The sequence below is a fragment of the Belonocnema kinseyi genome, chromosome 2 (genome assembly GCF_010883055.1).
Source record: "Belonocnema kinseyi isolate 2016_QV_RU_SX_M_011 chromosome 2, B_treatae_v1, whole genome shotgun sequence".
In the NCBI taxonomy this organism is placed as follows: Eukaryota; Metazoa; Arthropoda; class Insecta; order Hymenoptera; family Cynipidae; genus Belonocnema; species Belonocnema kinseyi.
This window is the reverse complement of record NC_046658.1, coordinates 84575998-84589356: the sequence shown is the minus strand read 5'-3', so window position 1 is coordinate 84589356 and position 13359 is coordinate 84575998. Positions and strand designations below refer to the sequence as shown.

The 13359-nt window shown below is 29.4% G+C and overlaps 1 protein-coding gene across 3 annotated transcripts in view; it reads left to right on the top strand.

Moving 5' to 3' along the window:
- LOC117168106 (protein N-terminal asparagine amidohydrolase) overlaps window positions 1–13359 on the top strand; it is a 153447-nt gene that overhangs the window by 133965 nt on the left and 6123 nt on the right. For all 3 annotated transcript variants that reach the window (XM_033353491.1, XM_033353493.1, XM_033353494.1), the window contains 3 exons: window positions 1712–1777; window positions 9521–9703; window positions 11102–11310. In XM_033353491.1, the coding sequence (XP_033209382.1) occupies window positions 1712–1777; window positions 9521–9703; window positions 11102–11310 (458 nt within the window). The remainder of the gene's footprint in view (window positions 1–1711; window positions 1778–9520; window positions 9704–11101; window positions 11311–13359) is intronic.

Genomic DNA, 13359 nt, shown 5'->3' with positions numbered 1-13359 from the left:
ATGCAATAAGTTTATTTTCTGAGTCGAAATCATGTCAAAGTTAAGTATCAAATCGTCATATGGTGGAGATTGTAGTTCTAACGTCAGTCCCACCAAAAACGTCAGTTAATAAGGGAGGGTTGCGAGAGGGGGGGAAGTAGAACTGGAACCGAGAAAGTCGTCTTGGGTTTGTGTTTTTGTTTTCATGCTGCGAAGGTCACCAGCCTTCAGCAGCGTTGTGATATATGGAAGTTAGTATATATCTTTTCTTGTGTGTTTATTTTAGGCCTATATCTTTGAATTTACAATAAAATCATGAAGATTTAAAAATAGGCGCTACTACACAATTTTAAGTCACTTTTTGATAATTTCAGGACTCTTCTGTTAAAATTCCATGATTTTTATTAGTGTTGTAGCAACCCTAAATGTGTTTTTCATTGCGTATAAAAAATAGTTTTTAGTCTTGTCACCACTGCAAGTCCAGCAACAATAAAAGAACTTTTATTTTGGCCCATCCAAAGGTTTAACTAAAAGTGTTCCTAATCATTGTTGAACATTTTTTACGGTCATTCATTAAAATTTCTTAGATCTAAAATTCTTAAAAATTGTATTCAAAATTGAACTTGTTTATACTAGTTTAAAAAAAAGTTCTACTTTAAGTTAGTTACAAATTTCTTTAAATGCTTTGTATTTAGGCACTGATGATAAAAAAGTACAGTGAACTCTTGCTTATATCAAGATGCACTTATTTCAAGGTTATATACTTAAAAGTCCCCCATTCTGGGATATTCCAAATTGCGCAGTTCAGTTACCTACCTCAACGGTTCCGGTATGACTTGTCTGAGTCAGTGCCTAACCAATCAAAAAGAGACCCGAAGAGTAGGAAGCCCTCGTTGGTTTTAATCAAATATTTTAGCATGACGTCATGAGAATGCAGACAACTTTCTGGAGAAAATATTCTAAACGAAAAAGTAAGTCATACATGTACGAATAGTAATATTTCCCAAGTGTAGAATGTATTTTCTCAGTCATGTTTCATTCTTTTGTCAACTGATGACCTTTAAGTGTCACGAAGTAAAATAAAATATACAAAATTTTAAGTTAGTGTATCAGATCGATTGATCAGAACTCTAACCTCAAATTTTGGATATTTGATTGTATTTTGTCCAACTGAAAGGTCTTCAAACGATAAAATGATGAAGCAGCATTGCGCAAATGCATCATACACTTAAAAAAACATTACTATTCAGACCTTTATTACTTACTTCTACGTTTCGAATATTTTTTCCAAAAACGGGTATGCAGTCTAATCTACCTGGCATTTCCACCTGTCTTATCGTGACTGTGACGTCATGCTAAAATATTCAATGCGCAAATGCAAGGACGCACACATGCTTACAGCGCGCGCCGATACAAGGCCGGGGCAGCCAATGAACTTCGCTTGACAAAATCACCCCACGACTCACGATACAGGTGGGGGCCCCTCCAGCTTTGAAATACCCAAATGTTTACGTTTCGCGATCCTTGAAACAGGCAAGAGTTCACTGTACTAATGTATTTAAATCAAATAATAGTGGCTTCTTTAATAAAAAAATCTATTTTCTGCGAAAAAGTTACTTAAAGATTACTTAATTAATTAGGATTGACTTAATGCATTCTTATCAAATCTTGTTTCAATTTTAAAAGATAAATATTTAGTACTTTTTCATGCTAATACTTCTTTTTTTTACAGAAAATGTGAGCATCCTTGGGTCGGATGATATGACTACGTGTATAATCGTCGTCGTCAGGCATTCCGGTATGAATATTTAACATTTTTATTTTGTTCACATGTTGTCAGTCTATAAATAAGCTGGAAATACCGCTGCAGAAAATTCACTTTCTAAAAAACAGCGAAAATTTATTGTAATGAGATATTTTATTATAACAGAATGCTAACATTTATCATTAATTCAGAAAAAGTTAGATCATCATGTTAACATTCATATTTTCATTATTCATTTTAAAAGATCAGTAAGGTATTTATAAAAACAATGTTATCAAATAAAAAGATTAGGAATCAATTCTAGTCACTCTCTCCTTCAATAGTTGACATTAAACTTTATTATTTAAAATAGGAATCCATTAAATATTATTCTGTAAATTTGGGTATATGCTCAAAATGTACCAAGATAGGTTGGGGCGAGATCGGCATTGGGGGGTAAGATGAGCCGCTCAATTTTGTCGTAGGCTATCATTTTCATGTAAGTGTTTTTGTAATAATATCAGAAACAATCTTATCAAACTTTTATTTTTACTTGAGGTTGAATGAATTTTGAAAAAACGAGAGTTGAATTTTGAAGAACTATATTCTGTTATTTAGTATGTTTTTGTAGGAAGGCTAAGAATCATGAAACATCACAAATTAGATGTTTTTCCCGGTGGATACTTAGAGATCTTGTTTATTAAATTTGATGTTTTTAACAGATTTTTCTATAATTGTGAAACAGAAATAGGTGAAATTTTGATTTTACTTTAAACTATCATATGGGGCGGAATAAGTCAGCTCTTCCTATGCATCAATCTAACTTTCACCTAACACCTTTTTGTAGAAATCAGTAGGCCGGGATAATATTCTAGTCCGAAAAAATGCGCAAAAAAGTATGTCAGCTGCACTGTTAAGTCTGTATTGTAAAATAATATAAGTTGTTGGCAGCCAAAGAAAACAATTTTTGAAAAATATTTGTAAAGCATGTTTTCAGGAATAAACTGCAGATTTCAAATACTGACGTGGAAAAGAAAACTGTGCCCATCTCGCCCACCATACCCTAAATTGAGTCGTGATGTAAAACCACTCAATTTTATTGACCCAATCTACATATAAGCATCAAAAACTGAACCAATTAACAGCTTTTGTTTGAGTGATAATGTTCAAAATTCACCACCGAGTGTATAAGGATTAAATTGAAATATCTGAAGTCTCAAGAACTCGGAAACGGTAGGAGGTTGCGGTGAGGGTAAAGTAAATCCAAGTGGAAACAACTGTGGAATCATTCTAGGAATCCTTAACGAGCAGATCGAACTCGGCAAGCAAAAATCAGTGGAAAATATCGCTGAATCGAAAGGCGTGACGTCCGACAAGCCGATTCGCTTTATCTTTCGCGCTCGTTTTCTCCCCTTCTCTGTCGGCATCTTTTTCCGATGGATCGATCTTTCGATCGCGAAAGAATCTCACCATCTTAATCCTTTGCCATGATGCAAGCAGGCACACATATAGAGTGCCGGCAAACCGGCAAACTGTTTGAAATACGTTCCAATAAGGCAGCGTGTCTGGCCTGAACTTGACTTAACTCGACTCTAGAGGCTCGTTGCGAGCCGTCCGGGCTCTCTAGGACCCTGTTCTCCATGGCTCTGCCTGATGGCGATGTAATGTTCGCAAGGCGCGACAACCGCCTTCTGGCACAGCCGGAGCCATAACGAAGACTGTTTCGTGTGATGTTCGATAATTATCTGCGATGCCTCACAGTGGCGTACTTCAACTATATTTCCTGTTTCTCTATCTATTGCCACACCATCTTCTTTATCTTCTTGGTACAGTCTTAGATAACCGGTTTTTAAGTGTGTTAACATTTTATAAAAGACCACGGACACGATGCACGGCTAGGAGACCCCGAAGAGGGGGAAAAAATACAGTAACATACCAAGAAAAAGTAAACGCAGGACATTCATAAAGGATCATCCGTAAATTACCCCCTTTCGCCTATGTTACCTAATTTTTCCAAATATTTTCAGCTATATCTTACTAAATACATTATTTAGCTTCAAAAACTTTGCATTTACGATTTTTTAATTACTAGCACATCTCCAAATATTTAATGCTGGTTATGCATTTTTCTAGGTTTCTAGACTTGGTTTTTTTTAAAGCTCTTGAAAATTCCTAGGAACCTATTAAAATACCCTACAATCTTTACAATCCTCTGAAAATTCTTAGAATCTATTGTAATTGTTTTAAAATATTTTTAAATAGCCTACAAAAAATCCTTCGAATCGTTTGTATTTCACTCAGTTTTAAACGAAAATTTTAAACTTTTAAACTGAGAGCCTTACAGACCATTATCAGATTCGGCTGATATTTTATTTTTGATGACCTTATACTTTACCAAATTTGTGGGCATTATTCTGAATCAATCCGAACTTGGGTTTCTTTTCCATCAGACAAAAAATTTCCAAAAAAGTTCCGTCGCTTCAAAATGGGGTTTTGAGATTTCTTTGGGACGCTAATTGTGAGTCAGATGTAAAAATTAAAAATGGCGAATCTAATATCGCAAGCAACAAAGTTAAAAAATTGGTCTCGTGGCTTTAAAATTATATTGTATTCGCCATTTGTAATTCTGTAATTTTAACTTTATATTCGTAAGCAGCTTCCCAAAAAGTCCCTTTTTTGTCCGTCAGATTCGTAATAAGCGACTCAGAAAACCCTCGAGAACCCTTTTTGTAAGCAACAGAAATTATTTATAAATATTTTTCATGCCATGTTGGATCCATTTTGAATTTTTTTTTATTTGACTTGAAATTCGTAATTAGCGATCCCAAAAACATTCCACGCATGAAGTTCTAAATAATATATACTTCAAAGGGTTAAAAATATTCTGTCAGGTGTCCCTTAAATCTTCAAATGTTAATAATATAATTTAAATAAATAATATTGTTTTTAGAATACAATAAAACTAATATATTGACACAGTTTTTAACGCTGAAAGATTTTGCATTCAAATGAAAAAAAAATCCTAATTTGAAATAAAACCTTGTTTATAAAAAAAATTTCTTGGATTAGAACAAAAGTTATTCAATGCAAAGTTTTTCTGATTGTTCATTTTGTTTATTGTTGATTTGTTACTTGTAATTTTCCTGGACGGAATCCAGTCGCCAATGAGTGAGAGCGAGAATGAATGTTTTTAATATTAGTTTCCTGTTATACTGACTCGGCAGTTTTTAAATAAAGAATATCTTATAAATGTAAGTGAATATTTATTACTTTCTTTTTATAAAAAAAATTACAATTATAATTTCTAATTTCTTAATAATGTGTTGTTTAGTTGTTTAAACTATTGTTTTAATATTCAGGTCTGCCACAGCCTAATTGACTTGAAAAAGTGATTGATTTAATCCAAAAAAGTAACCAAAAGTGACTCATTTCTCACCCAAAAAGGGACTCAAATTTATTAAAAGTGACTAATGTGCTTTAATAATATGACTAATGTTCTTTTGAGTGGAAAAAAATTCAACAAAATTCCATGTGATTTGAACAAATTCGGGATAAATTCGTAAAATAAAAAAATAAATTCCAAAGAACGTGATAAAATGCTCAAGAAAACAAGATGAATGTAAACAACTTATGGATAAATTTAAAAAAAAAACTAAAAAATTTTTTTGATTAATTTAATTGCGTAGACTTTAGTGAATTTAGAATAATTCAGCGAGAGTAAAAAAAAGTCAGAGAAATTTCTAATAACAAAAAATTTGGTAAATGAATTAGGGAGAAATTAATAAGAATTAAAGATGAATTTTAAATGAATTCATGTGAGTTCAAAAGTTCAAAACATTAAAAATAATTTACTTATTTCAGTACAAGTTAATTAAATTCAAAAGAATTCAAGAGACTTTGAGGAAAGTCCTAAGAATTTGAAAGAATATAATTGAAAAAATTTTTTAAATCAAAAAATTTCCAGCGATTTGAGTAGAATGTGAGTGGAAAGAATTCAGGGCAGATTAAAATTATGTGAAATAAGAAATATTCGTCGAAATTTAAATAAAATAACGAAAATGATGAATCTAAAAAATAGTTGAATTTGTAACCGGCAAATATTAATATTCTACTAAAAATACGAATTCTCAATAAAATATTTCAATTTTCCACCAAATTTTTTCAACAACAAGACGAATTTTCAACAAATAAAGGTTTTTCAGTCAAGAAAGAAAAAAATTGCATCCAAACTATTAAACTATCAAACCAAAGACGAAGTTTTGGTAAAGCAGATGAATCTTCAACCCGTAAATATGAATTTTCAACAAAGAAGTTCATTTTCAACCAAACAGTTAAAATTTCAACCAAAAAAGAGGTTTCAACTTGGACCAAAGTAGTAGAGTTTTTAATAAAAAATTAATTATTTACATTTTTAGTTAAAAACATTGATGCTCAGCAATAAAAAGTTTGTCAACAAAGTAGTTAAACTGTCAATGAAGTAATTGAATTTTCAACCAAAAATATGTATTTTCAACGAATAATATATAGCAGATATTTCAACCAAAAAAAGCTTTTAATTTTAAATAAAAAATCTTAGATTCAACAAAAAAGACAAATTTTTAAACGAGAAAGTTAGATCCTCAACCAAACAGATGAACTTTTAACAAACAAAAAAAATGTTATTTTTAACAAAGTGTTTAAATTTTTACCAAATTAGTGGTAACAACGAGATGGATGTTCAATTAACCTGATAAATCTTCAACAAAATAATGATTTCTGAATAAAGTATTTTTAATTTTTAACCAAGTAAATGAATTTAAAAAAATGCATTCTCATCGAATAATGTATGGTAGATATTTTAACAAACAAACATTTTAGTTTTAAATATAAACAGTTGGATTTATACAAAAGCGAATTTTGAAGCAAAATAGTTAAATCCTGAACCAAAGAACATTAAGGATGTACACTACGTACAATCAATCATCTCAAAAGTTGCCTATTTTTAAAATGATTGATAAAATTGACAAAAAAAGATCTGATATTTATGTCTGTAAATCTTAATGGAGGCTTCTAAGCGCGCTTCAGAAAATAATTGTTCAGCTTAAAAAGGTTCATTTAACAGTAGTTATTTAAAGGTTTAGTTTTTCCTTTCAGGGAAAAGTTACAATTTTGGTTCAATCCTGATAATGAAGGTCTCATTTTATTCTTTCAAGCATCCTCTACAATACAAATTTATAGAATCCTTCGAAGAATAAAATGAGGCCTTGATTACATAAAAATGGTAACTTTTCCATAAAGAGAAAGGAAAAACTAAACATTAAATAACTACTGTTAAAAAAACCATTTTAACCTGAATTATTTTTTTCTGAAGTGTGCTTAACCTCCATCAAGATTCATAGAATAATAGATCTCTTTTTGTCGATTTTATCAATCATTTTAAAGATTGGCAACAATTTCGATTGATTTTACCTAGTGTACATCCTTAATTTTTAACCAGTTATATTTTTAGCAAAAAAAAAGATTAAATTTCTACCAAAAGAGATGCATTTTTACACTGAAAATACAAATTTTCAACGGAATAAAAGAATTTTAAATTAAAATTAAATGGTTTTTTGAGTTTTTTGTGTTAAATTAAAGTTAAAATTGGTGCTTTTTCGCTGATTTATTTCCAGCTTTGAACTAATATTAAACAAAATTAATAAAACGTAGAGAAATGTAAGCAAATAAGAGGTGTACTTTAAATACAAATATTGTGCCTCCCACATTCTAACTATCTGCTATGAGACAAAAATATTAATTTTCAATATTTCTTGTAATTATCCTCATCCTACGCCAATGCTGATCTCGTTGGAATTTTAATAGTGGTACCGGTACTTAAGCTTCCATGAGTACAATATTAATAAAAATAATAATCAGAGTGCTCTGGGAATGAATTTAATTAAATTTAATTGATGGCTCAGTGGAGCTGACTCTTTTAGATGAATAAATAAGAATACCTGTTAGGTATGCACTTGCATTGCACTATTATACTCTCGAAGCAATTCCCCTCATTTGTAGTCTACCGTAGCTCCTTCTCTTATTATGTCATTACGGTGGAGATGACAATGCAGACAAGCATATTTGCGCAATTATCATATCTTGTAATAGAATTAGACATGACTACTATAAAATCAGGCACGTATAAGGAATCAAATTATAGTACTTTAGAATTATTTTTCTCTTAAGGAAGCACAAGTGATAGTTTTATAATTTATTTGTACTTCCATTATAATTCAATTGATTGAATGATATTGCTTCCTTGGTGGAGTTCATTGACACATATCAAACTTAAAACCCTCCTTACAAAATTGTTTTGTGTCGAAATTTTGTGCCCAGCATACTCTTGAAATGTGAGAAAATAGCGTAATATTTCACGAAAATAGGGGAATAAATTTCAATATATTTAAAAATTAATGTGAGTTCCATATTTCTAACATTTTAAGTCGTAATATGCATTTTTCACAAAATAATTGAATTTTAAACAAAAAGATGTATTTTCAACCAAACAGTTGCATTTACAGCCAAACAGGTGAACTGCCAAGAAAAAGAAACAAATTTTCAAAAAAACATTTTAATTTTTAATCAAATAATTAGCATTTTCAGCCTACAATGATAAATTTTCAACCATGTTGTCGAATTTCCAAACAAAACCCGTGAATTTTCTACCAAAGGAGATGAATTTTTAACCCAATAACAATAAAATAAATTTAAAACAAACTTCAGTATTCAATACAAAATTTAATTTTTATACAAATAGTTGATACTTTAAACAAATTGTTGAATTTTCAATCCAAAAAGATGAATTTCAAACAAAAAAGATCATTTTGAACCAGGAAGGATGAATTCCCAAACAAATATTAAAATTTTAAACAAAAAAACTTAATTTAAAACTAAATACAGTAAAACCCTTTAATAGCTCTCGCTTCTATAGCCCTTCCGAGAATTGACGCCGCACCGCAGGTTGATTTAACAGGAGCTGCGCAGGATCTGCCGTTGTCACTCAGGCGAGCACTTAGGCGTGAACATGCAAAATCCCCAAAGTCGTCGCTATAGAAGAGTTTTATTTTAGCTACATTTTCAAAAAAAAATTCATTTCCACCAACAAAATTTAATTTCCAATCAAATAGTTAATAAGTCAACCAAATAGTTGAATTTGCAAAAAAAATAGATGAATTTTCTACCCAATTTGATAAATTTTTCAAATAAGAGTTAATTTTCACCCACTAAAGATGACTTTGCAATTAATTAGTAGAATTTTCAAAAGCAACCAAGTTAATTTCAAACTAATTAGTTAAAATTTTAGCAAAGAAGTTAATTTTCAAGCGAAATAAATGAATTTTCCACCAAATTGTCAAAGTTTCAAACGAAAAAGACTAAATATCAGTCAAAAACCGTTGCATTTCCCGATACATTGTAGACCATTCAACCCGTAAAGCGAGCCGTAAAGTACATTTCTAACCAGCAAAGAGGACTTTTCTATAAAAAAGATTAATTTTTAATTCAAAATAGTGAATTTTTCATAAAATTAGATTTTGATCAATTCTGAATCGAACATTTAGTAGTAGACCTTACAATTAAAAATAATCAATTTTCAATAGAAAAAGATTAATTTTCTGCCAAAAACTGAATTTAAGCAACAACAAAAACGAGGAAAAAGAGAAGTTTCTGGAAAACAAGAGAAAAAGGTGGAAATATTTTTAAAAAGGGGGGAAAGAGAGCAATAGGAAAAAGAATGTGGAATCTCATATGTAAATAAATTATAGAATTTTTAATTTTTAGGATCTGGTGCTGTAGCCCTTGCACATCTGGACGGAGCTGGAACGGAAGATGCTGCAGCGTCGATGATCCAGAGGGTAACAGAATTAGCCCTCGGATATCCGGAAGGACGTCTGGAACTTCAACTCGTCGGTGGCTACTCAGACCCTAGAAATTACTCCGAAGGACTCTTTTATAATATTATGTGTAAGATTTAAATTTTCTAGTTGAAGTTTTTAAAACCTAACAATTTATTATACATTAAATTATTCAAAACAATTTACTGAAAGTTTAAACTGAAAGTATTTACAGTCGAATAGTTAATTTTCTCAATTTTCCAAAAATTGTTATTACAATAAAACATAGGGCCACTCAAACCCACATAAGAGAATCCATGTCATTTTCCGGTTTTATCACATTTTTGTTGTCATTTTCATTTTTAAGTTGAATTCTTCATGACTGAATAATTTATCATTTTAATTATTCAAAAAATAATTTCAAAATTTAACAATTTGAAACAATTTATATTTTAACCATTTAATATTGAAAATGGAACGTTCAAAATTGGACTATTGTAGACCCAGGCGTTAAATATCGTAGAACTTAAAACTGAAAGTCTTTGAAGACGATTAGTTTATTTTCCCCGAATTTCCCAAAATTTTTATTTAAACAAAAGAGAGAGCAACTCAATACCTAAAAAAATCCTTTTCATTTTCCGTTTTCTATTATTTTTTCCTTGACATTTTAATTTTCAAATTGAACCCTTCAAAATCAAATAATTTATCATTTTAATTATTTAAAAAATAATGTGTTCTTTCAATTGATTTAAAAAATTGACAAAATTTAGAAGAATGACAAAATGACGACTCTTTTTTTAAATTCTTGAACGTAGATTTTCGAGGAAACAACGAAACAAAAAAAGATTTTCAGGAAAACCCCACGTTTTAAAATATTTTTTTCAATATTTAAAAAAAGTTTCTGCTAAATCATTTTTCAGGCCAGAAGAACTTTTTTATAATATAATTTTCGGGTTTTCTCATGAAAGATGCAATACATCACAAAAAAGTTATAAATTTCGAAAGAAAAAAAGTGAAATATGTCTTATTTTCAATCTGAAATAGTATATCCAAATAAAAAATCATTCCGATACCATGATCTAGTCTTTGGTATTTAAAACATGGAAAAATACACATTATATTACCATTTCTAAATGAAATACATGAAATTTATTTATTTATTTATTTTCAATGAAATTTGTACAGTTTTATAGTAGAAGCCATTATAATGAAAAAAAGTTTAAGTAAAAGTGTTTAAACATAAACTTTTTATGTAATATTTAGAAAATATGAATTCCAAATTAAAACGTTCTAAATTGCAGATTGTTACATGCTGGGCAATCAAAATTTTATGCATTAAAAGGTAGCACTGAAACTGGTTGAAATTAGTAAAACTTTCAATTTAAAAATGTGCGAAATTGATTGATTAGAGCTTTAGACCGGAATGTTTGTATTGCTTGAATTGAAAATTTTACATCTCGAAGCCATTGTGAATTCAATAATAAATTGCTCAGTAAGAAAAATATACTGACTTTTTTCTATTTTTTAGCTGCTTTTCATAAGCAACCCGTTGAAATTGACCTGACACTTTGCTGTGTGGGCGAACTCAACACAACTGTGAGAGGTGGTATCCAATGGCCAGTAATTTACGGAATTGGCTTGAACGTAAAAACTGGCGAGATATTCCCAGCAACGTTTCCTGACAAAGGACCTGATCAGGCTCTCAGAAGTGCTAGACAATTAACGGGAGGACAACAGGTTTGTAATTTTTCTTACAATTTATTCACTATATACAAAAAAAAACGCTTTCCAAAACTTCAAATTAACTTATTTCTATATTTTTTCCTTTAATTATTCGCAGCTTCTTAAACAAATTAATTTCTCAATAACTTACATTTTGTTTTTAAAGCAATAAGTGTTGTCGATAAATTGCATGAATAATGGAAAACACAAATAAATATATTATTATCAACCTGAAAGTGTCTTAATTGTGCATAGGAAAATTGATTATTATGCGAAATTATGCGAAAAAAAATCAAATTGTGTGTTGAAAAAATAAAACAATTGTAATGCATACAATGCTGCATCAAAATATCAATATTTAAAACGAAAAAAAGTTAAGTAGATGTTCATGGAGTAAAAATTATGAAAATATAATTACTGGAACCGAGAAAAAAAGTTGTTTTTGAATTTAAAATTCAGAAAATTTAACCTATTTGCTAAAAAATGATCAAGAAGCTCCAGCTTTTATTATTAAACAACGATAAAAATTGAACAAAAATTTGTTATGCAAGATAAAATTTTTTTAAGTAAAAAAAACCAAATATTTTAATTCAAAGTTTTGTCGAATTTTGAATTTCTTCAGTTTAAATCACAGAAATATTTATTTTGTTACTATAAACAAAAAATGTCGTATTTTTAGATAATTTTCAAGTCGTAAATTTCACCCCTTTTAAACAATTCCAACGCTATAAAAAAAAATACTTTTCCCCCATAACAATATAAAGATACATTTCTGTGATTCTAACTGCACAAATTTGGCGCTTGGAATCTTTTCTAAATTTACAATATTAACTTCGTTTATAGAAGCCTATTTTTTGACACAATCAAAAAATCAAAAAGAAAAACAGTAAAATTTAAAATTATAATTGCAAAAAACCTTATTTGCAGTTTTAAAATTTTTATAATTCTTTACCACACCCATTTTTCTCACAAAAAATTCTCACGATTTCATGGTTACACTAAAATATTTTTCAAATTCAAAATAAAAAAGGACATTAAACGATTTCAACAATTTAGGTTGTACTTCTTTCGAATAACAAACAACTTTTTTTTGACTTGAATGATTTAATTAATTAGCAAATTTTTTGAACAAGGATCTCTCAAAAAACTTAGGTCAAACTTAAGAGTTAAAACTACACGGAGTTCAAAAAGCAAGTTCGATAAAATTTTGAGCTAGATCAGTCATTTAGAAGTGTTTTTTTTTAGTTTACAGATTTAAAGAAAATTAATCTTTTTTATATGAGAAAAACTTTTTTGATATCTAAAGTACAACAATCAGATCTTTAGCGTATTTGTTCGCATCTTCGAGAGGAATCGATTGACCTATTATTGAATCTCGTATGACCTACTAGTACTGATTTATGAAGCTAGAAAAAATTTTTTTTCTGTTTATATGAGAAAAAGTTGTTTGATATTCAAAACACCAGGACCAATTTACGAAGTTTAATATAAAATTTAAAATAAAACATAATAAAATCATTCATCTTCTTGATGTGAGGAAGGAATTTTTTTATATTGGGAATACAACAGTAATTTATATGATATAATTTGTTTGCGTCTTCGAGACGCATCGATGTCCCAATTGAAGAAACTTTCATGAACTTCCATAACCTACCAATATCGTTTTCAAATCTTTAAAAAAATATTTCACCTGGCTTAAGAGAATTTATTCTCTGATATGGAAAATATAACAGTATTTGAAGTAATTGTTCGCGTCTTCGAGACGCGTGGATGGACTTATTCATGAACTTTCGATTACTTTACTTGATCAATAAATAACGAACTTAAAAGTTTACAAAAAAAGGTTATATTGTTTCTGTTGAGAAAATTAGTGTTTTAATTTGTAATATAGCAGTACTGTAAGTTAAAAAGTTGTTTATTTTAACAGAACACATCTATTGATATTTTGATGGGCTCTATGATTTTCTGTAAAATAGAAACATAAGTTTAGCAACTATTAAGAGTATCCATTTTTTTCTTTCGTTAGAGAAAAAAATTCCTCTATGAGGCCTTATATATTTTTAT